The sequence below is a fragment of the Mollisia scopiformis genome, assembly GCF_001500285.1.
Source record: "Mollisia scopiformis unplaced genomic scaffold LY89scaffold_14, whole genome shotgun sequence".
NCBI classification, from domain to species: Eukaryota; Fungi; Ascomycota; class Leotiomycetes; order Helotiales; family Mollisiaceae; genus Mollisia; species Mollisia scopiformis.
The window spans coordinates 1,338,506-1,358,629 of record NW_017263594.1 but is presented as its reverse complement, the minus strand read 5'-3'; the positions used below and the strand labels follow the sequence as shown (position 1 = coordinate 1,358,629).

The following is a 20,124-nucleotide window of genomic DNA, read 5'->3' as shown; positions in this document are numbered from 1 at the left end:
ACCTCTTCCATACTTCAACGCATATTTGAGACAGCCTCATGGTCGGTCAAGAGCAACCCTCGACCTCCACCTTCCATACAATTATCGGTGTAGACCTACAGCATAGCTCCTACTGCCATTGTATACTTTCACGATGCCGGGTGCAATTAAGAGGAGGAAGCTGGCCACCGACCGCCATGCGGCTTCCGTGAAACAGACTCGAGGTCTGCAAACTTTCACCACCACCTCAAAGGCAGTCAGCGTCGAGAAGTCGGTCATCGAGAAGGCATCGCATGTCGAGACCATCGCAATTACCTCCAAATCATCCACTACCACCAAGAGAAAGCTTGTCGACAGCGATGAGGAAAGCACGCCGGAGCAGTCTCCAGTCTCGAGCCAGACCAGCGTACGAGAGATCAGATCTCTACCTTCGCGACGATCGAATGACGTTCAATCTCTCCATACCCCTGAAAGACCAATACTTAGCCAAGACTCCGCAACATCGATTGAGACTCCAACGAAAGGAGCACGAAGTTTATTAGACCGGTTTCGCATATCAACTACAACCCCAACTCGATCGCCGTTGAATTCGAGCAGCTCAAGTCCATCCATTCTCGAAGTGAGCCCGGAAAAGATATATCTTGATACTCCCCACGACCTCCCTACCGAATTACTCGACCTCATCAATCTACACGCAGCATTCCTCACTGCATTATCGATACATTATGCCCATAATGGGACCCATGCGCCAGCAGATCTACGCAACCTCTGTCCAGATGTTGCTCGAGCGTGGGGAAAACGTACCGTCACCCTGGAAGATATTCGCAGAACCCTTGGCATCCTGAATACAAACATACCTGAGAAGTACGATCACAGAATATCACAATTGAGCCTCTCAGATTATGGCCATGGTAAGATCTGCATCGAGGTCAAGACGAATGCTGGAAAGCCAGGAAGAATTGCTCGACCTGTCAATGAAGATCTTCTCAATAACATATTCGCAAAGGGCCTAGTTACAACTTGGGAAGGGAAGATAGTTCAAAAGTCAGTGGTAGCTTTCATTGAAGATCTGCCGCTCCAGCCTATCGCCATTTGCCCTTCTTTGATCAAGATGTCACCATTGCTTGCAAAAGGACAACGCAGGCTAGACGATCTGAGAGCTGGTATGGCAAGCAAGGACACGAAGGAGAGGAAGTTAGCAATAACATCAACCGCGAATGGAACAAAGCCCAGCCTTCTCGAGCGTCTCCGAGCGAAGCAATTGCATCAATCGACACTGGCACCGCTTCCTTCGAAGGCAGAGCTAGCCAGAAAAGCAGCGTTGGGAAGGATTGACGAGGTCGTTGCTGTCCTCACGATCCTCAGCACGTCCAACTCTGTTGGTCAGCAACGTATATCCTTCACTCTTCCCACGGTCATTGGCAAGCTGAAGGATTCGTTCAAAACTCCCATGTCTAGAGAGGAAGCAGATACCTGTGTCAGGTTACTAGCTGCAGAGATCGCTCCGGATTGGGTCAAAATTGTGAAGATGGGGAAGATTGAAGCCTTGGTAGTGAACAGAGACGAGAGGCCGCAGGAAACGGATATCAAGGCGCGTGTTCAGCGGGTGATTTGAGATGTTCGGGATTTTGGAATTGCTGAGCTGAAGATGATCACTGTTGGAAGGATGATACCCGATCATGAGTTTTGGATGAGCACCGAACAACTGCAGACGCAGTGATGTAAAAGGCGGAAACAGTAGACACAATCATGAAATGCATGAATGATAAATCAACGTACTTCTCTATTCCTGGTTTTCCTGACTTCTATGGTGGCAAAGCGCAAGAATGCTTCAACGTCAGACCATCCCCTTTCCCGAAAGTAGACAATTAAACCACTCCATCGTGCCCATCATCAGAATATGCATATTGTTCGTCTTATCATTCTCCCAGTATCCAAGACTGCTCACTTCTTCTTCGGTCCGAATCGTGGAGCCCCAATATCACTACCCCGTAGCTTAATACCCAGAATCTTCTCCATGCTTGCTAACAGCTTCTGGTCTGGAGCAGCAGAACCCCGCTCGAAGTCCGCCACGATGCTCTGTGTGGTATTGCACTTGGTCGCCAGATCCTTTTGCGTCATCTTCGGGACCATCTTTTGTCTCTGTTCGGAAATAGCGTTGCCAACTTCCTTTCCTACAGCTGTGGGCTTGACAATATCATCGCTTCGGTCGACTTTGGTGAGATGTTGGCCTTCGACGCCGGGTTTGGAAGCCTGTCACGAGGGGTTAGTGGGGTTGAATCAACAGGAAAATGGACGTAAGGAGCGGCAAGAGAACATACAGAGTTTCCAGCGCCAAACTTCTTCTCTGTACCGATGACTGCACCGCTTCTTTGAGCTGCGTTGAGTGCAGACTTGCCCTTTACGACGGTCTCTCGTTGTGCGCCTGCAGCACCGCGGGCTCGGCTTCCGATCTTCGTGACAGTGTCCCAGTCATCCATTGTGAGAGATGTGTGCAGCGAAGATGATCAGAAGGTAGTTATTAATGTTTGAGGAAAGAGTGGGTGGTTTGCGCGGGTCGGGAAAGTTGTTTGTTGTGGTATGAAGAAGGGAGGAAGTCAGATTGTTGACGGAATATCACAGAAATGTCAATGAGGCTGTGGTGGCTCGAGTGGCACTGCTTTCTCATGCTTTGCCGGGTGAATCATGCGCTAAACTCTTTGTGGTTGAGAATCCTGGTTAGATCTCGGACATTCACAACATGGGATTTTGTGATTTGACACCCGACTCTCAGATGAGTTGAAACTCGGAAATAATATCGTATGTTTTTGCCATTGATTTTTTCTGCAAATAGTCGCATCCAAGCCTTCATAATGCCATCAACGTTCAACTCATAACCCGACTGTTCGTCTCTGTTCAGCACACAAGCCCTGCACCGCCACCGCCAACCGAGCCATTGGAGATGGAGGGGTTCGTCTCAGTACTTCCTCCACTTCTTGCCATATCGCTGGTACTTTCAGCTGGGAGCTCTCTAGACATTATTCTGCTCGCCATCCTTGAAATCTACAAGCATTGGCAGTTTATTATCGAATTCGTCCAAGCAAACATAAACCCGGTCATCGTCATCGATATCTCAAAGTATGTAGTTGCGGTCTTCACCACTCTCCAAATTGCACGCTTCGCTATTGCACTCTCCCGCTCTGAGTTTTGCAGCGATGAGTTTCCAGTGAAGCCCATGCTATTTCCTTGCCAGACAAGTCATGTACGAATGTTTCCCAAGAAGCATGGCTTTTCGTATTCATACTTGCTGGTCGGTATCCCAGTCGGCTGGAAAGGAAATTCTAGAGGCATGATCTCAGCAGAGGAGGAAGACAGTCGTCCATGGTACATTAGATGGCTTTCGATGAAGCCGAGCCTGGGGTGGTGGACAGTCAATAGCGACGACTACCTAGCCCGAGGTCATGTGCATGATGGGTTAACAGGAAAACTTCGAGGGTATCTGGAGAGCCAGGTTCGTAGAAGTCACCACTCAGGAATGATCGAAGCTCACAATTTCAGGGTGTTGATCACAAGAAGTACGCATTTGCATACTTGCTCACTGCAGCAAAATTCCTTGGCTATGCTTCAAATCCTGTCTCTGTCTGGCATTTGTACTCAGCAAAGAGAGAACTGCAGGCTTTGGTGCTAGAAGTCAACAACACTTCTGATGAACGTCACACTTATTTCCTCGAACCTTCTTCGGCGAAACTGGTCTCAAGAGGTGCAGATATTCCTGATTCTATACGGTATTCGGGAAGCTTGAATAAAGATTTCTACGTCTCGACCTTCAATGACCGAGCTGGAAAATATTCTGTCGCTGCATACGACCCGCTATTTCCGTTCATGAGTGGAGCTGGACCTGTGAATACTACCATCACCCTGAGTTCTGCAAATTCACGTGCCATGCTCATTGCCAGAGTTTATTCGGCAGGCCAAGCTCTTGATCCATCATCCATGTCCGTCTGGGCAAAGACAAAATTCTTGGCCTCTTGGTGGTGGGTTGGATATCTGACGTTCTTTCCGAGAACTGTGTATGAAGCGTTCAGGCTCCTTTTTCGAAGAGGTGTGCCTTGGGTGTCTCGACCTGAACCGAGAAAGAATACCCTTTCACGCCATGCAGATCCCACAGAAATTCACATTGAGAAGCATTTTTGGGAATATCTGGAAGATAGAGTCATGAGTTCTGAAAATGATATCACATTACAATATATTTCAGCAGGACTCCTTGGTCCTTCATCAGAAGGGCGTACAGCACGTTCTCACACATCTGGAGAACGTACACTCGAAATTCGGGTCCTGACCCCCATTTTCTATTCTCGCATCGTCCAATATGCAGATATATATGCGGGACTTCTCCAGGAAATTCAAAGCAAGACCATCACAATTTCAGATCTGACCCTACTCAAGCTTCTCAGCTTCGAGTACTCACCAATACTGAATCCGAAGATCTCACGAGCCGGGATTTGTTTTGCCCTCATCAAGAAGATGCGTTCAGAAGTTCCACCAATTCCTCTGCTGGAAAAGCCAGATCCTGGATCAGAAGTTTTTCAAATACCTTCGCATTCTGTTCACGGCCTCTCTGCTCTCGACCATTACGTTTCCGCCACCGCTTCACCTTCTGAAGTGTATAACTATGTGAGAGGAGTGCTGAAGCTGTTATTTGCGGAGCGGATTGCTCATGGTTGGATGGAGATCTTGAATTTTGAGATATTCATCGTGAGGCTGATGGCTATTTGGGCGGTTGTGAAGTTTGTGCTACCCTGATTGTGTACATCTGTACTGGAGTCGAGCATCCTTGGCTGGAGCCTCCGAATGTCGAATTGTTGGGAATTGTATTTGGAGCATTAAGCGTTGCTTGGGATAGAACGGCGAGCGTAGAGAAATAGACTTTATCTTAGAATGAAAGCTTGCTCTCACCAATTACATGATTTCTGCTATCCTTCCGTTACCTCAGTTCAACCGCACCGTAGAGCATACTCACATAGCATTCTACGCCCTTTCTAAATCAAGCCTACTCCTCCTGAATAGACGATCATAGTGCTTAGCCTTCCTTGAGGAAGATTCATCCTTGAATATGTCACAACATGCCGAACTGTCACAAATCATGGTTGAGTCTCAATCCTTGAATGTATGTATGTTCATTACTATCTAACCCACGCCGCAACTCCACCCTATCACTCCAGAGAAAACAAACAACGTAGACCAGCTGGTGAAACAGCTCCTCTGAAAATGGAAAGAGGAGGATCAACCAGATCGCAATGCATGAAAAACACCGAATCCCGCTCCATAAAAGACATTACTATAACATGAATGCTGGTATTTAAACGTTCCGCTCTACTCTTGAGCATCCCTTCTATAAGCTCATCCATCCAAACATGCCGGTAGCACCAACAAGTACTATGGTTGTCAGAATACCTGCGCCCACTCGGTCTCCTTCTGTTGCAGGCTTGATCGCTTCCGGGTTGGCCACCGATTGAGATCCAGCATTAGGATTACCAACGGACGTACCACCCGTTGTATTCGTGAGGGGTGCACCAACGGCTTGAAGCGGGAGGAGATTGACAAAGATAACGCTCATGGCTGCCATCTGCTGGCCAACACCTGAAGTGCCATCCCACGCTGGAGCTTTTGACCAAGAAAGACCGCATGTTCGACCATTGGTGCCTCCCACACATTGTGCTGCAGCTGCCTTGGCGGATGCTTGAAGTTTGGGCATGATGAGGTCATGAGTAAAAGGGGCGACGAATGTCGTTGCCGCGAGCCAGCGGGAGAGGTATGCTTTGAAGGAATACATGTCGGTTGTACAGGTCAATTTGGGTTCGCAGGCCACTTCGTAGGCGATGTCGTCTGGGAAGAATGTATTGAAGGTCGAATTGAGAAGCAGGTTGACCCGTGATTCCCAGATTGCACTGCCATTTGTCTGCTTCTTGTCAGTGCCGTATGGAAAATTCAAGTGGGTCAACTCACAAAGTTATACATATTCGCTGCCCCAAGTAGCCAAACTCCCATGTTGTAGGAGAACTGGACCTTGTTGATATCCGTGCAATTAGTTTCGATATGAGCACCATCATAGATGTTGTAATTGGCGTCCATTAAACCAACACTCTGAATCCAATCCCAGGTCTTTTCCGCATACTGAGCGTATGTAGCATTGTTGGTATAGCGTGCTAACCTCGATCCAAGATTGAAAAAGCAGCCATTGGCAATGGAGTTCTTGTAGTCGTATCCGGTCAAGTAAGGGTACACCTGCCACCGGAGGCTGTGGAAAGTCAGTCAAAGATCCCAAATCTTTCGAAACGCTACTCACCCTCCGCCGCAAGTAGCATCCGGTCTGACTGCCTGTGTATTGAAGACTGCTTGTGCCAAAGAAAGCCACGATGGCTGATTTGAAGCTGGGTTCTGGAAATTCGTCTCTGCCGCAGACATGGCCGTCATTCCCCAAAAGCCTTGATCATCATTTCCCATAGACTGCGACCAATTCGAGGGCATCATGTCGTCGTTCTCTCCCACCTGCCATTGAATACCCGCCGCAGTCACATCGTTGTACGAAGTATCGCCAGTATAATGCCAATAATCGATCATAGTACCCCACATAGCCCCAGATTCCCACCAGTAATCTGCCCAAGTCAGCTATTGATATCCGTCCGGGATTATCGTCAACACTCACATCCCCAAGTGGGATTAGGCGGAGGACCAGGTAAAACTCCAATGATGCCTCCACTTGTGTTTCCCTTGTAGTATGTCATCATGTCGTAGGCTATTGTGGCAGCCGTGTCTTTGATCGATTCTATCAACAATATCAGCCATGCGCGTAAACAATCCTCAAGGCTGGCGTACGTGTAGAAGTCAGATCCAAATCGAGAGCGTGCACCAAGCTACTCCCTAACAGGAGTGCGCCGGTCGCGCGAGACACGAGTGTAGGAAACATGACGAGGGGAGGTTGTTGTGGTATTCAGGGGATGTGTTGATTCTGGAGGGTCGAGGCGATCTTCACAAGGAACGAGTGGACGTCAAACACTTCTTCGATCGCGCAATGATGGTGATGGACATCGATGGCGAAGAGGGAGAAGTCGAGACAAGAGACCAGAGGACGGCGGAGGAGGCAAAGGGGGGCGAGTCCACAATCGAGGATGCGGTCGGTGTCGATGATGGATTGGACGAGAGGAGGCAGATCGCACGACGGAGCTTGGGTTGGTTGCTGTTGGGGCAGGCCTAAAGAGGGAACACTAAAGTGCTGACTTGTACCAAGATTGGGTGCAACTTTAAATCAAGCTGAAAATGCTAGCCGCTGTTGATTGGGCAATTGATGAATCACGATTCGATAAAAACAATAAAAGAATCAAGAGGGAGCATAGAATGAACGTATATTATTCTACCGTTAAAGAGTTTCTCTCCTCCTTCTACGCACAAGAATAGATTCACTCGTTGCGCATTCGATTTCCTCTCCCCTCAGTTCTCATCCCATCTTCTCAGGGGTCTTCCAGGTTTCGCCACTTTTCGCGATCACAACGCTGATCATTGGTCCCACGGCGCCATCGAAACCGGGATTACAGTGGATCCAAACAAATCTTTTTCAGGGGTTGAGAGCTTAATCGATGTATTTATATTCAGATTTAAATCCCCATCGTCTGGAGTAATTCTGGGTCTGGCGGGCTCTCACAAGAACTTCCACTCTGGTGAAGGAGGTGTGATTTCATAAACAGTAATGGATGGTGTTGTTATTGTTCGTGTCCTTGAGCCCGCTCACCATGACAACACTCTGCATCCAATGCATAACAGCAGATCATAAAATGCTGCAGGTACGGGCAAATCTTGATTTCATCAGCCACACCTTTGTGTCGACTGACGATGAGTGGCTATCGATTAGCAATCTCTGCAAATGCTGTCTTCTCGACCTGAAGAGCTCAATTGCCGCTGACTGGATCGTCTTGAGTATGCATCTTGACCTTTTCTCCACTCACAAGTTCCATGCAAGAGGACGAGTTACGAATCTGAATACAAACAGTATTGAAATTTATGATTTATGGCTAGGTGCAGCCTTGCCGCAACCTAATCTGAGGTACGCAAGTCTTCACGAATGAGACAGCATTCTTGTCTCATCACCACTAGTAACAGCTTGCGTGTTCCCCAGAATTCCATTCCCAAGAAGCCTTTTGTCTCCACATTCTCGAATCGTTTCAAAGGAGAACTTGTTTGATTACCTCAGAACATCAACGTCACATCCCGCAACCTCATCAAGAAGAAATCTGTAATGAGAATCGGATTCATTAACTTTTGTGCCCTCTAAGACACTCTATGTATGTGTGAGAAGGGCCAGTGATGTATAACTCCATCATCTCCTTGTCATAAGACTGGTCCCAAAGAGAAATTGACCGCCAATGCAAATACCCTTGATACGCTCCGCCCAATGCAGCCCGGGGAATGACACCATATCAATAACAGTACATCATCTGTCTACAAGGCCGCAGCGGCGACGATCAGGGCACCCATAGCACCAACGAACGAGCCAGACAAGATGTTGGCAGCATTGGTCGAGACGGTGGTTGAGCCAGTGGTGGTGGCTGATCCAGTTGGCTTGAGACTAGTGCTCAAGCCGGTAGCATTGCTGCTTGATCCAGAAGATCCAGTGGCAGTTGCGCTTGAGCCACTTCCGGTCTGGGTAGCGTTCGTTCCTGATCCTCCCATGCCGCTTGGTGAAAGACCTGAACCGGAGCTGGCAATGTTACCTCCAGTTGCAGCCGTGGATGCAGAGGATGCAGCACTCGAGAATGAAGATGCGGTGGTCGCAGAGCCTGTAGCACTCGATACTGCAGAGCTGCTCGTGCTCGAGGAAACGTTGGCGCATGAGAGATCGAAGAGTGGGGTGCTGCTGAGAGGCGTACCGGAGGCAATACCGAAGCTTGGGTTGGGAGTAGCACTGTCGTCAGTGTCTTCCAGAGTGTACCACCAGGTGTTAACGACGCCAAAGTTGGGGCATCCGACTTGGTCCCAGTAGGTCTTAGCATTGTCTGCACTAGGGATGGCGAGGTTCTCAGTCTTTCCAGTAACGGGCCATCCGGTCTCGGTGATCCAAACAGGCTTGCTGCCAACAGCGCCCTTGGTGTTGTCGAAAGCTTCGTTGAAGAGAGAAGCACCTTGGTCAATGCCGTTGGTCTCAGTGTTCTGGAAGTATGGGTATGCGTCAACTCCAACCCAATCACAAGCACTGATAACAGCGTCGTTGGATCCGTTGACCCAGGCGGTCCAGGTATCAACGTGACCTACACCGACACTGCTCAAAGCGGTGCCTGCAATTGCAGTTCGTACTTGGCTAATGTAATCGACAATCGTAGCTGGATCAGCTCCGATGGTAGAACCAGCTGCAATACCAGTTGGAGAGTTTCTGTAGAGATCCTCACTGCCGACCGAGATACCAGCAACCTTTCCTGAGAGCTGAGAACCGTATGTGGAGATAGCACTCTTGAGAGCAGCGAGCTCATCGGTGAAGGTGGTGCCGGAGGCCCAGAGTGTGAGGAGAAGGGAAGTATCCTGGGCAATTGCTGCGGGAATGGCAGAAGTTGGCGTGTTGGTGGTTCCTCCTTGCTATAGAAACATTAGCACGCAATTCGAAAAATGTGTTATCCACCGCGTAAGATAATAAATGAGGGTGTGCAGAGAGAGATCGATGTTATAAGAGAGCGTGCCACGTACGATCATGGTGTACAGACGAGCACTGGTGAATCCTGATGCCCCAACCAGGCTCTTGGCGGTGGAGAAAAGGGATTCGAAATCAGCTTGAGCTCGCACAGTGTAGCCATCACTCTTGGTAGCACCATAGTTGAAGCCCTGATATACGGCCGAGGAGGTTGCGAGCGATGCCGCAAAGGCGAGAAGACCGGACGAACGCATTTTCGAAGAAGAGATCCGAGATTCTCAGCGATAGTGGTTTGGTAATTAGAAGAGAATACTAAAAGTGGTTGTTGGAGAAGAAGAAATCGATTTGCTGTTGTTGTTGTTGTTGGTGAAGAAAGAAAAAAAAGAAGTGTCGTGGGGATTGACGTTGACGAAAGTTGGATGAAGAGAGAAGAAGGAGGAAGGAGGGAAGAAGCAGGTCTGTTATGTTGGGGAAAGAACTATTTAAAGCGCGTACGAGTATTTCCCTGCGAGCGACCTGCCCAAGTGCCACTGCCCAGTGCTCTTCCCTGTGCCGATAAAGAGCCTTTATCTGTTTGTGGCGTAGCGCCAAGAGTTTTCCGAGCCTGGTCAGGCCAGCCAGGAGCCACTCCGACCCACTTCCCAGCGGACATCGAATGAAATCTGGGGGTGACGACACGAATGAGAGTTTTTCCCCTGAGCCTTCCCTGTTTAGGCGGCACTCAACTCTGGTTCCTGCATTGGGGCGTTTCTCTTCGAGCCCTGCTCAACGTTCTCCTCGACTCTCATTGCTCCTCCACGAGCAGAACAGTTGATCTCCTTCGTCACTTCAACTTGCGAGCATGAATTACTCCTGCATCGCGAAAAGAAATCACATGTTACATATTGTCTTGCCGCTGCCAACAATCTTCCAGCACCTGGTCTCACAATTATCTCGTGTTCTGGCTCTTCGGGTGGCGTTGCCTTGATCTGAATACGAACATGGGCAGGGATGACACGGATTGCCCGGGAGAATGCCAAAACTGTGTTCGCGGTCCATGGATCGATGAACAATCTTTCTCGTTTGGGTATAGATAGATTGCCAAGAACGAAATGAAAAGTGGACAGCACGTGCTTGGGCTTCTATTCTTGCTTTGAGGAATGAGGAGTCATTTCCGCTGCCCGAGACACATATTCTATTATAACTTTCTCGGGTCCGAACAAACCTTTCACTCTGTCATGATTCTTCAAGTGAAAAGCATCACGGCGATGCGTTGTCAAGCAAAACATGTGTTCAGCCGTTGTCTTGTTGAGATGCACAAGCGAGGGGTTTCGAGGTTTCGAAAAAGTTTTTATCCCCTCGGATGATCTCATTGCGGCGCATCAGCCAATGAACCAGTCCAGTCATGTGAAGGAGAAATGAACTGTACTCAATTTATATTCATGTTACTGCTCCATGGAAAAGATTTCTCGGAGCTCATTGAGGCAAACGTTTCCTGCTAACTGAAGTATCACCACTGAGGCATCATTTCAGTGCTCCTACAATCAAGTCACGAAAACTTGGCTTGTGCTGCAAGTGATGGTCCATGTCTCGCAGCATCACCAGCGTCTGCTCGAAGAACGCCTGTCTTTTGGCATGTTCTGCAAAGTCGCCTCTCGTATATGCAACGCGCTTGGGTATTTCCTCTTGCATTTCAATCTGGTTCTGACTGTGTATCGCGTTGTGCTTTTTTCGTCTCCCCACTTCCCTCGAGGATGTCATGCTGAAGAAACCACGATATTGATAATTGAAATACAAGACTACCTACCTTCGTACCTTTACTGCTGCTGATCGACTTTCACGATTAGAGTCGGTTAGGGTTCTCATAGTTCATGGATATTCACCGGAAACCAGGTCCAGGGTAGCTCTTGGCACTGTAACGAGCATTGGTATCGAGATTGCCGATACTTGGCACCTCGCGCTTCCGCCCAGACTCCCACTCACACGAGCCTGAGACTTTGGGTAAGTCTCTACTTAGAGGTATTAAGGCAAGTAGGTTGCAAACATTTGATTATTTCCAGCGGCTACTGAAAGGCAAGATTTCCACGTGATCATATGGCCCGAGCGTTCCTTGCTTTGATACCCCGCCTTCTTGCATGAAAACACAGATCTCGGGCAACTCCTAGCAATCACTCTCTCATGCGCATTGGACAAAAGATATACGGAAGTCTTACTCCATGCCATTATCATGTCCCAACGGCCGGATCTTGCTGTACTACACCCGGTCGCTGGTAGCTACCTGCCCAGAACAGCAATGCTCGGCAGACAAGGCCCAATGCTAGACCCCTAATTGCCGAATTCCATGCTTATCACTTGACTCTCCTCTTCATGATGGGGTCCGCGATAGCGGAACTGTGCTCCTCGCACGTTGTTCTCGATTATGACCTTCCTAATCAAGTCTCCTTTCGCCGCAAAGCTTATCTCTACATGATGCGTTGATGACAGCAGTGACAAGCGTGGCAGTCTCCTTCCGAGCGAGAAATAGAGAAATATACAGCTTGACGAAGCTCCTCTCGCCTTCCGCACTGTCGCTTGATTCCAAACCATCAAGATGTCCGGCATACTCAAGCGACTGCGATTGCAACATTCGGATGCAATTGATGGAGTTGATGTTCAGCAAAATGTCAGTCCTAGCTCAGGCATGTTCGAAAAGGACACCGGAAAGTCAAGCTCTCGAGACGTTCAAGAAGCGGAGGCAAATCGAAAGCTTGCTATATTCGAGAGGGCCCACAGATGGGATCCGAATCTGGAAGACAGTCAACTAGATGACATTGATGATGCAGTCAATACTCGAGATCCAAATGCAGAGGGCAAGATATACGATGAAGTGTTTGAGAATTCTCCGTATCCAGAAGTGCGTTTCCGACTCCACTTCACATTTTCCTGGTCCTATCTTGTCTTTCCTTCTGCGGTACTCAATTGGAAGATTGAGGACGTACATATCACAAGTGGTGAGACTGTCGTAGAACTGGAGGCTTGAACTGGAAATACGCCGTACAGCTTCCACTAACCAGTCACGCAGGTCCGAGCTGCTGTCAGGAATTACGATGTAGACCTACCTGCCAACACTGTGCGTGCCTGGGTTATTGGTATGCTGCTAAATACAATCGCTTCTGGGCTCAACGCATTATTCTCGATGAGAGCTCCAACCCTCACGATCACCTCCATCGTTGCCCAGCTTGTTGCGTACCCACTCGGTGTTGGATGGTCAAAGGTCATGCCGTCACGAACATTCAACACGTGTGGCCTCAGGTGGAGCCTTAATCCTGGCCCGTTCAACCTCAAAGAGCATGGCTTGATTGTCATTATGGCCAACGCTGCATTCGGATCAGGTGTTGCCTATTTCACAGATACACTTGTGGCACAGCGAGGTTTCTATGGCCAAAACTTTGGCTGGGGTTTCAACATTCTATTCGCTGTCACAACCCAATGTATCGGATTCGGTATCGCAGGACTGATGCGCAGATACCTTGTCGAGCCAGCTTCGATGATTTGGCCTCAGACTCTTGTCAATACTGCATTCATATATGCTCTACACGATCATAGCAAAACAGACCCAGCGAAATCCAATGGGTGGTCGATTGCTAGATATCGTTGGTTCTTCTATGTCTTCATTGGGTCTTTCACGTGGTACTGGTTTCCTGGATATAGTAAGCACGAAATTCATCTTCCTTGAGATATCCCTGAAGCTAACTGGAACAGTCGCAAAGTTCTTGAGTGTCTTCGCTTTTGTGACGTGGATCCGACCGAAAAGTCCTACTATCAATCAAATCTTTGGAGGCTGGACTGGCATTTCTCTCATCCCTATCACTTTCGATGTATGCTTTCGCCCAAACCGTCTTTACCACTCCATCTAATCAAGCTGACGTTTTCATAGTGGACCCAGATCACTGGCTACAATCTGAAGTCACCTCTGATTCCGCCATGGTTCGCCATCGCCAACACTTTGGTGGGAACAATCTTTTGGTTTTGGATTGTCACATCGGCACTACATTTCAGCGGTCACTGGTATGCGGAGTATCTTCCCATCAGTGATTCCAACAGCTATGACAACACGGGCAAAGCGTATAATGTAACTAGAATATTAACACCAGAGTACACATTAGACGTAGCGAAGTACCAGGTAAGCTGAGACTTCACTCCCACTTCCATCGAGCTTGACTCATTCTCTCAGAAATACTCGCCACTTTTCCTCTCGACCACTTTCTCGCTGTCTTACGGCCTAGCATTTGCATCCATAGCTGCTGTCCTATTCCACACCATTCTCTTCCATGGCCAGGAAATCTGGATTCAAGCCCGGTCTGTAAGAGGTGCCCTGGACGACAACCACACTAAGATGATGCGGAAGTATAAGCCTGTTCCTGGCTGGTGGTATGGAGCATTGTTCCTCGTGATGATTGGTCTGAGCTTCGCGACGGCTCTGGCCTGGCCGACTCATCTCTCCTGGTGGGCTCTAGTTATAGGTCTACTGATCTCTATCGTTTGGACAATACCAATTGGGGTTATATACGCCACCACAAACATTCACCTTGGATTGAACGTTTTCACAGAATACATCATAGGATACATGCAACCAGGACGTCCAGTGGCAATGATGTTATTCAAAACCTACGGATACATAACCATGAACCAAGCGCATGCTTTCTTGGCCGACCTCAAACTAGGACATTACCTCAAGATCCCCCAGCGTGTTACATTCTTTGGTCAAGTCATTGGCGCAGTCTGGTCCTGCTTCGTTCAACTAGCTGTAATGGAGTGGGCTTTGGGGCATATCAGCGACATCTGCAAGTCCGGCCAAGCAAACAACTTCACCTGCCCAAACGCCCGCGTATTTTTCAACGCATCTGTGATCTTCGGGCTCATAGGACCCAAGAGAATCTTCTCTGGAGATGCAACCTATGCTGGTCTGCAATGGTTCTGGCTTGCTGGCTCCGTAACACCATTTCTGATATATTTTGGAGCGAGAATGTTCCCTCGGTCGAAGATACGATTCTTCAGCGCACCTATCTTCTTTGGAGGAATGCTGCAACTGCCTCCGGCTACTCCATTATCATATCTTTCGTGGTGCATCGTTGGATTCGTATTTCAGAAATTAATCCGGAACAGATTCAGGGGATGGTGGATGCGATTCAACTACATCACGAGTGCCGGGATGGATGTAGGGTTGGCGATATGCACGATTCTGATAATTGCTGCTTTAAATTTGACTACGACGACATTTCCAGATTGGTGGGGAAATAGGGCGCCGGCCGGGACGCTAGATTATCTTGAGACGGCATTTCAGAAGAAGGTTGCCAAGGGCAGTACGTTTGGGCCTGCAACGTGGAGTTGATGGATACATTGCCAGTTGGAAGCGATGTACATGTTCGAGGATGTGAAGATCACTGATAACCCGACGATTTGTTTGCGGGTGGTAGTATAGGCTTGAAGGAAGCAATGATCCTCGAAAGCCAGTCCGGCTCGTTGACTCCTGAGATCGCTCTCTTATACCGTGCCCATATGGGATGAGGATTTTCTTCTCGTTTTCCCCTCTCAACGCACATGATTCTGCACATAAATGCCATCTTCCTCATGATGAATGGCGTTACTTTGCTAGCAAGTGCTAGATTGGAGAGAAACGTGTTGAAGTTCTGATAGATCTGGCTGTCTATTGCTTGCTTGAATAGTTCGACGTCCGTGAAAGTCTGTGGAGGTAGAGAAAGATCCTGTAGTTCTTGCACAGTCTCTGGGAGTTGAGGATCTTTACTGTCGGAGAATCCAAGAACTTTGAGTATCGTTGTATCGAGGAGGATGAGATATATGCTATCCTTGCAGCATATGATTGGCGCAAATTCTTCCTCGTCTTTCTCTGCCATTTCCGTGACTTGATCCAGTGCTGTCTTAATCGTCCGCCTCAATCCCCAAAGCTGCTTGATGATCTCTCGAATTCCTTTCTGGCTTAGATTGTGCAGCTTCCTCGCCTCAAGTAGCAGGGTGGATAGTTGAGCGAGAATCTTGTTCGAGACGGTAAGTGGTGCTGTCTGTGGCAGACCTACGACCATGTTCTGGTCATCGAGGATTTCGCACCATGCAGGATCGTCCAGGAAACAAGGTTGGAAGGTCGCCATTGCTTCACCGGACTAGTTGATGTCAGCATATTCCATATCTGGTCTGGAAAGACTTACTATAAGACCTTCTTGGGCTTTGAGTAGTGCCAATCCAAATCCCGAGCGGTGGCGTGCTGGACCTCGAAGCTTGATGATATGAGACGTACCACTGATATGAGTGAACCAAGATTCATCCAGATTATCAGCCAATACCTTCCAATATCAGTTCTTTCTCAACAGTCCCGAAAAGGTGTGCAACACATACCTCATACCAAGAAAGCAACACAGCAGCACAAAGCGTCTCGTCACTCAACGCCTCTTTCTCATCCGCACAGGCAATCCTCAAACTTTTCACAGCTTGATAATACTCTTCACGATCCTGCCTCAGCACCACTGCGTCTCGTCGGAGCAAGGCCGTGTATGCTGTCAGAATACATCTTACTGAATCATCAAGTGCTTTGCTCAACCCTAGTCGAGAAGGTATGAAGTCAAAGAAATAGCCTAGGTTTCTGATATGTATTCCTGCTGGCTTTGAGTCCTCCAGATGTGCGATTACTTCTTTGGAGAGCTGGGTAGCTGGGTCGAGAGTGGTCTGGTGAGTACGGGTAAGAGACACCTTTGAGTGTCCTTCATGGTTGATAACGATGCGAGTATTGCGAGGTGTTGAAAGTTTTTCTTTAAGCTCCGAGGTTGGAAGCCATTGTTGCTCGTCTAAAATTTCAGAATGTCAGAATTAATGAGGCTTTTCTTTGAGACCCTCGCTCACATTGCTGAATTGTGGCAGTCTTTTCTCGTCTTTTCCATATCTTTACGTAACCTGGACAATCCCATCCATCTCTATTACATTGAGAGCAAGCTGGCTGAGCTTTATCACACTGAACATTCTTAGAACCGAAAGTATTTCAAAGTGGGGCAAGCAAAGACCTTTATTTTTCGAGTTTGGCATGTAGCACATGATTTTGACCTTGATTGGACAAGCATTTCCTCGGCTCCGTGAGAGGCTCGATCGGATTTTGAGTCTTGAATGGGTTTGCGTGGAGTGATAAATAGAATTCTGATGAATAATGTACCAAATGGCACTCGTCTCACACGAGCGGGGTTAATGCAAAATCCGAAGCGAGAAAAGGGGGAAAGGCTTAACCATATTTGAACCAGAAGTCCGTCACGGCCAATCAGAGAAATTGTTGTCACGTGTGTCAGGACTCATATATATTTATCACTAGTCGTAGGAGCTGAGCCGCCAAAACAAAGCAGAGCATCTTCAAGTTGAAAATAGTCATATGTCTTGTTTCGGAAATGTCAAAAGGTCATTCAGGCACAACGGCGGGCACGGCTAGACTATCATTCCGTACGCATGTGTGTCCCACCTATTTTATCCGGCTCGACTATTGGGGACGAGATATAAAATGGTATAAACATCGCTCCGGGCATTGAGAGAGCTATATAAACAAATTTCGTATTCTCTTCACATTTCTTCTACAATAAGAACTTCGACAATGCCAATATCCGATCTTACCCTTGATATATCCAAGTTTAAGAAAGAGAACATCCCACTAAATACTCAAGCTATCAACACATACCTTCTCAACGTAGGTTCAAAAAAACCTGGAGAGCCAAAATGGTGGGAGGTAAGGTATTCAAATAAAAATGCTGAATGTTTACTCACTTCAGTCCTAGATCGGCGCGCAGGCATATCGAGATCTTCAAGATGGAGGAAAGACTGGATGGCCGGCACCAACGTATAGATCACCTCATGGCAATGACATTGCGATTCCTTCCATGGAGCCTGGTCGCCCCATTAAGTGTCGTCTTGTACTTCCCGAGAATAAGAAGCCGGAAGGGGTATTTCTCTACTTTCATGGAGGTGGGCATGTCCTGGGACATTGTGATTGGTAAGTGACAAGTCATCTTTTTTCACCCAGGTTATCGCTCACGGTTCCAGGTTCGATGATCTTCTGGATATCATTGCCAAGGATACGAAACTTGCTGTCATCTCACCAGAGTATCGACTCGCCCCTGAGAATCCGTTCCCAGCTGGATCCGAAGACGTCTACGATGTAGCTGAACATATAGTTGATCACGCGGAGCAAGAGTATGGCGGTCCACTCAAGTTCGTTGGAGGCGAATCAGCTGGCGCTACTCTCACTGCGCTGACAGTACTCCATCTTCTCGAACACAAGCCCGACTTTGCACTGTCTGCTGCTATCATGATTTACGGGCTGTACGACTGGTCTTTGTTGCCAAGTGCTCGGACATGGACCAACCCGCTTGTCATGAGTTCAGAAAACGTGAAGCGTTTTGGTGATGCTCATCTGAGTGGCAGGACACCAGAACAACGACGAAATCCTTCCATTTCACCTATCTATCATCCCTTTCTCCAGATTCCGGGCTCACAGATGGTGAAGAACGGAGAGACGAAGAAGGAAGTGAAGTTGCCTCCCGCTCTGTTTCTGTCGGGCACGCAAGATGCGACCTTGGATGATACAGTGTTGATGAGTTTCCAATGGCAGCTTGCAGATGGCGAAGCAACAGTGAAATTTGTGGAAGGGGCTCCTCATGCGTTCATGTTGTTTGGTGCGGAGAGATGTGAGATGACGGGCACAGGGCATGCTATATTAACAGCTTTTCTGAAGGAGAAGTTGTGATATAAAATACAACGAACTTAGCCCTCTTTGGTTCTCAATGGAGGAATTTTTAGATACAACGCGAATTTTATACAAGAAGGAAGGCGGTTGTCACACAAAGAGTCTGATATTATCTCAAGTGCATCGCCTCGTATTACCCCGCTTGACCCCGCCATTTTCGCTTCCCCCTTTTAAGCGAGAGGGAGCAAAAGATCTACAGGCTGACTGCTGACTTCCTTTACTCTTCATTCTGCTGCCTAGAAGGAGCCAAGAAATCTATGCTATGAACGACACAATCTACTAAATTTCGAAATGCAATTCAATTCTGACTGATTTTCAAATCAGCGTTGTGTCTTGTTGAATAGTCCGTACAGAACCTTGTTTTCGTTAACACGAAAAAGGGTAACGATTGGTGAACATGAAGGTCTTACTTGGCGCAACACAACTCGCGAAGAGATCCGATGTCACCGAGGAACACGGGAGGAGAGATCTAAGAGACAATCTCGAGTCCGACTTCAAGAAAGGTGATAGCCCTGCAGAATGGGCACCAGGTCATCCTGTAGCTTGGGGCCATGAACAATGGAAGTTTTCCTCTGGAGAAGAGAAGAGTGTTACTTCCGTATCGGCAACATCGGACGAAAAATACTTTGCTATTGCAATCGATGACACTCTCGTAATCTTCGAGGTTGATGGGTACAAGCTGGCGTCTGTGCTAAAAACTGGCGACGGACCGATCAAGAGTATCGAATTTGCCAGGAAGCCAAGCGAGGATACTTATGTACTTGCCTGTCAATACGGCGATCAGTATGGAAGAGCCACAAATGTCAAGATCTGGCTCCTAGACCAGGACTGCAGAGAAATTGATCCGGACAAGAAAATTGTGGTGGAGGGTTACTTGCCAACTTTCGCCCCTTCGGTTTTCAGCAGTGATTGCAAAACTCTTCTTTTACTGGCCACCACCACGGATGAATGGGGCAGTCATCTTGCTATTGTTGCACTGGACGTGCAGACAGGGAAAGAGAAGTTTCGAATGACAGGCCACACGGATTCAATTATGTGGACAGGCTTCAGCCCAGATGATAAATTTATTGCTTCAGCTGCTTGGGATAGGTACATGAAACTGTGGTCGGGCGAAGATGGAAAATTCATCAGGGACTATGGGCCTACAGGTGCTCAAAATTGGGCATGCGCTTTTGACCCAGAAGGAGTCAACTTGGCGGTTACAACTGGGGCCCACAGAGCACTTATGTGGAGAATAGACGATCCTCAGTCTTTCCCCATCGCACTTGCGGGAAAGGTTGGATGGGAGCGAGTCATTTCTAATTCTCCCGATGGCACGAAACTTGCGATCGGGTCTGCAGACGGAAGATTGATGGTCCACGAAACCAAAGCTATGACTTTGATTCAAGTTTGGCAACTTGGAGCCGAAATTGGAGGGTCAAGATGGTTGAAAGAGGTGACCGAGATCAAGTGGCTCGACAACGGAAATAGAATTTCTTGGACCCCTAGTGATGGCAGCTTACAGATGTATGATTTTGAGACCAATATGAAGTGGAAATGGGCAGCTGGAAAAGAAGACAAATGGAGACGTGGAGCTTGGTTTAATACAGTCGTCTTGTTAGAAAGGAAAGGCTTGATTGGGAGTAGAGACCAAGATGGAGCTTTCAGGATGTGGAAAATCCCAGAGAAGTAGGCATAGTCTGTCATGGGAGTAGCTATGTTTCACCAATTGTCAACTTAATCAGGGGACTGCCCTCAGAACATA

General features: G+C 48.0%; 9 protein-coding genes across 9 annotated transcripts; 5 read left to right on the top strand and 4 right to left on the bottom strand.

Annotated features, from left to right (window-relative positions):
• Positions 1-30: 30 nt before the first annotated feature.
• On the top strand, positions 31-1,758 carry LY89DRAFT_103413 (uncharacterized protein). The gene has a single exon (XM_018205025.1). The coding sequence runs from the start codon at positions 134-136 to the stop codon at positions 1,592-1,594; it is 1,461 nt and encodes a 486-aa protein (XP_018070454.1). The 5' UTR covers positions 31-133; the 3' UTR covers positions 1,595-1,758.
• LY89DRAFT_685931 (putative multi protein-bridging factor 1) lies at positions 1,756-2,739 on the bottom strand. Its single transcript, XM_018215175.1, has 2 exons — positions 2,301-2,739; positions 1,756-2,232 (listed from the first exon to the last, which is right to left on the bottom strand). Exons 1-2 carry the CDS (start codon positions 2,457-2,459, stop codon positions 1,924-1,926), a joined length of 468 nt encoding a protein of 155 aa, XP_018070453.1. The 5' UTR covers positions 2,460-2,739; the 3' UTR covers positions 1,756-1,923.
• Positions 2,740-4,915, top strand: LY89DRAFT_648248 (uncharacterized protein). The gene is made up of 2 exons (XM_018212001.1): positions 2,740-3,469; positions 3,517-4,915. The coding sequence occupies exons 1-2, from the start codon at positions 2,921-2,923 to the stop codon at positions 4,759-4,761; spliced, it is 1,794 nt and encodes a 597-aa protein (XP_018070452.1). The 5' UTR covers positions 2,740-2,920; the 3' UTR covers positions 4,762-4,915.
• A 435-nt stretch (positions 4,916-5,350) lies between these two features.
• On the bottom strand, positions 5,351-6,925 carry LY89DRAFT_670613 (mannan endo-1,6-alpha-mannosidase; the record flags this gene model as incomplete). The annotated part of the gene is made up of 5 exons (XM_018213172.1): positions 5,351-5,917; positions 5,965-6,256; positions 6,305-6,614; positions 6,665-6,784; positions 6,835-6,925. The coding sequence occupies 5 exons, from the start codon at positions 6,923-6,925 to the stop codon at positions 5,351-5,353; spliced, it is 1,380 nt and encodes a 459-aa protein (XP_018070451.1).
• Positions 6,926-8,276: 1,351 nt separating this feature from the next.
• Positions 8,277-9,997, bottom strand: LY89DRAFT_103253 (glycoside hydrolase). Its single transcript, XM_018205024.1, has 4 exons — positions 9,688-9,997; positions 8,880-9,579; positions 8,607-8,710; positions 8,277-8,558 (listed from the first exon to the last, which is right to left on the bottom strand). Exons 1-4 carry the CDS (start codon positions 9,883-9,885, stop codon positions 8,475-8,477), a joined length of 1,086 nt encoding a protein of 361 aa, XP_018070450.1. The 5' UTR covers positions 9,886-9,997; the 3' UTR covers positions 8,277-8,474.
• A 2,293-nt stretch (positions 9,998-12,290) lies between these two features.
• On the top strand, positions 12,291-14,981 carry LY89DRAFT_587008 (small oligopeptide transporter; the record flags this gene model as incomplete). The annotated part of the gene is made up of 5 exons (XM_018209400.1): positions 12,291-12,503; positions 12,672-13,299; positions 13,352-13,467; positions 13,527-13,772; positions 13,824-14,981. The coding sequence occupies 5 exons, from the start codon at positions 12,291-12,293 to the stop codon at positions 14,979-14,981; spliced, it is 2,361 nt and encodes a 786-aa protein (XP_018070449.1).
• A 49-nt stretch (positions 14,982-15,030) lies between these two features.
• Positions 15,031-16,618, bottom strand: LY89DRAFT_735234 (uncharacterized protein; the record flags this gene model as incomplete). Its single annotated transcript, XM_018219989.1, has 4 exons — positions 15,031-15,768; positions 15,814-15,948; positions 16,001-16,446; positions 16,612-16,618. 4 exons carry the CDS (start codon positions 16,616-16,618, stop codon positions 15,031-15,033), a joined length of 1,326 nt encoding a protein of 441 aa, XP_018070448.1.
• Positions 16,619-16,994: 376 nt separating this feature from the next.
• Positions 16,995-18,440, top strand: LY89DRAFT_708087 (uncharacterized protein). The gene is made up of 3 exons (XM_018217661.1): positions 16,995-17,363; positions 17,413-17,627; positions 17,678-18,440. Exons 1-3 carry the CDS (start codon positions 17,232-17,234, stop codon positions 18,378-18,380), a joined length of 1,050 nt encoding a protein of 349 aa, XP_018070447.1. The 5' UTR covers positions 16,995-17,231; the 3' UTR covers positions 18,381-18,440.
• Positions 18,441-18,615: 175 nt separating this feature from the next.
• On the top strand, positions 18,616-20,124 carry LY89DRAFT_103097 (WD40 repeat-like protein). Its single transcript, XM_018205023.1, has one exon. It carries the CDS (start codon positions 18,778-18,780, stop codon positions 20,050-20,052), a length of 1,275 nt encoding a protein of 424 aa, XP_018070446.1. The 5' UTR covers positions 18,616-18,777; the 3' UTR covers positions 20,053-20,124.

What these genes read in the sequence shown, in the direction of transcription:
- LY89DRAFT_685931 (XM_018215175.1), bottom strand. Translation starts at nt 2,459, where the DNA reads ATGGATGACTGGGACACTGTCACGAAGATCGGAAGCCGAGCCCGCGGT. An exon ending in AGTTTGGCGCTGGAAACTCT is followed by an intron (nt 2,233 to 2,300) that starts GTATGTTCTCTT and finishes CCCTCGTGACAG; the next exon opens with GCTTCCAAACCCGGCGTCGA.
- LY89DRAFT_648248 (XM_018212001.1), top strand. Translation starts at nt 2,921, where the DNA reads ATGGAGGGGTTCGTCTCAGTACTTCCTCCACTTCTTGCCATATCGCTG. An exon ending in GAGGGTATCTGGAGAGCCAG is followed by an intron (nt 3,470 to 3,516) that starts GTTCGTAGAAGT and finishes TCACAATTTCAG; the next exon opens with GGTGTTGATCACAAGAAGTA.
- LY89DRAFT_103413 (XM_018205025.1), top strand. Translation starts at nt 134, where the DNA reads ATGCCGGGTGCAATTAAGAGGAGGAAGCTGGCCACCGACCGCCATGCG.
- LY89DRAFT_103097 (XM_018205023.1), top strand. Translation starts at nt 18,778, where the DNA reads ATGAAGGTCTTACTTGGCGCAACACAACTCGCGAAGAGATCCGATGTC.
- LY89DRAFT_103253 (XM_018205024.1), bottom strand. Translation starts at nt 9,885, where the DNA reads ATGCGTTCGTCCGGTCTTCTCGCCTTTGCGGCATCGCTCGCAACCTCC. An exon ending in AAGCTTCGGTATTGCCTCCG is followed by an intron (nt 8,711 to 8,879) that starts GTACGCCTCTCA and finishes TAACATTGCCAG; the next exon opens with CTCCGGTTCAGGTCTTTCAC. An exon ending in CACTGGATCTTCTGGATCAA is followed by an intron (nt 8,559 to 8,606) that starts GCAGCAATGCTA and finishes CAACTGGATCAG; the next exon opens with CCACCACCACTGGCTCAACC.
- LY89DRAFT_708087 (XM_018217661.1), top strand. Translation starts at nt 17,232, where the DNA reads ATGCCAATATCCGATCTTACCCTTGATATATCCAAGTTTAAGAAAGAG. An exon ending in GAGAGCCAAAATGGTGGGAG is followed by an intron (nt 17,364 to 17,412) that starts GTAAGGTATTCA and finishes CTTCAGTCCTAG; the next exon opens with ATCGGCGCGCAGGCATATCG. An exon ending in GTCCTGGGACATTGTGATTG is followed by an intron (nt 17,628 to 17,677) that starts GTAAGTGACAAG and finishes TCACGGTTCCAG; the next exon opens with GTTCGATGATCTTCTGGATA.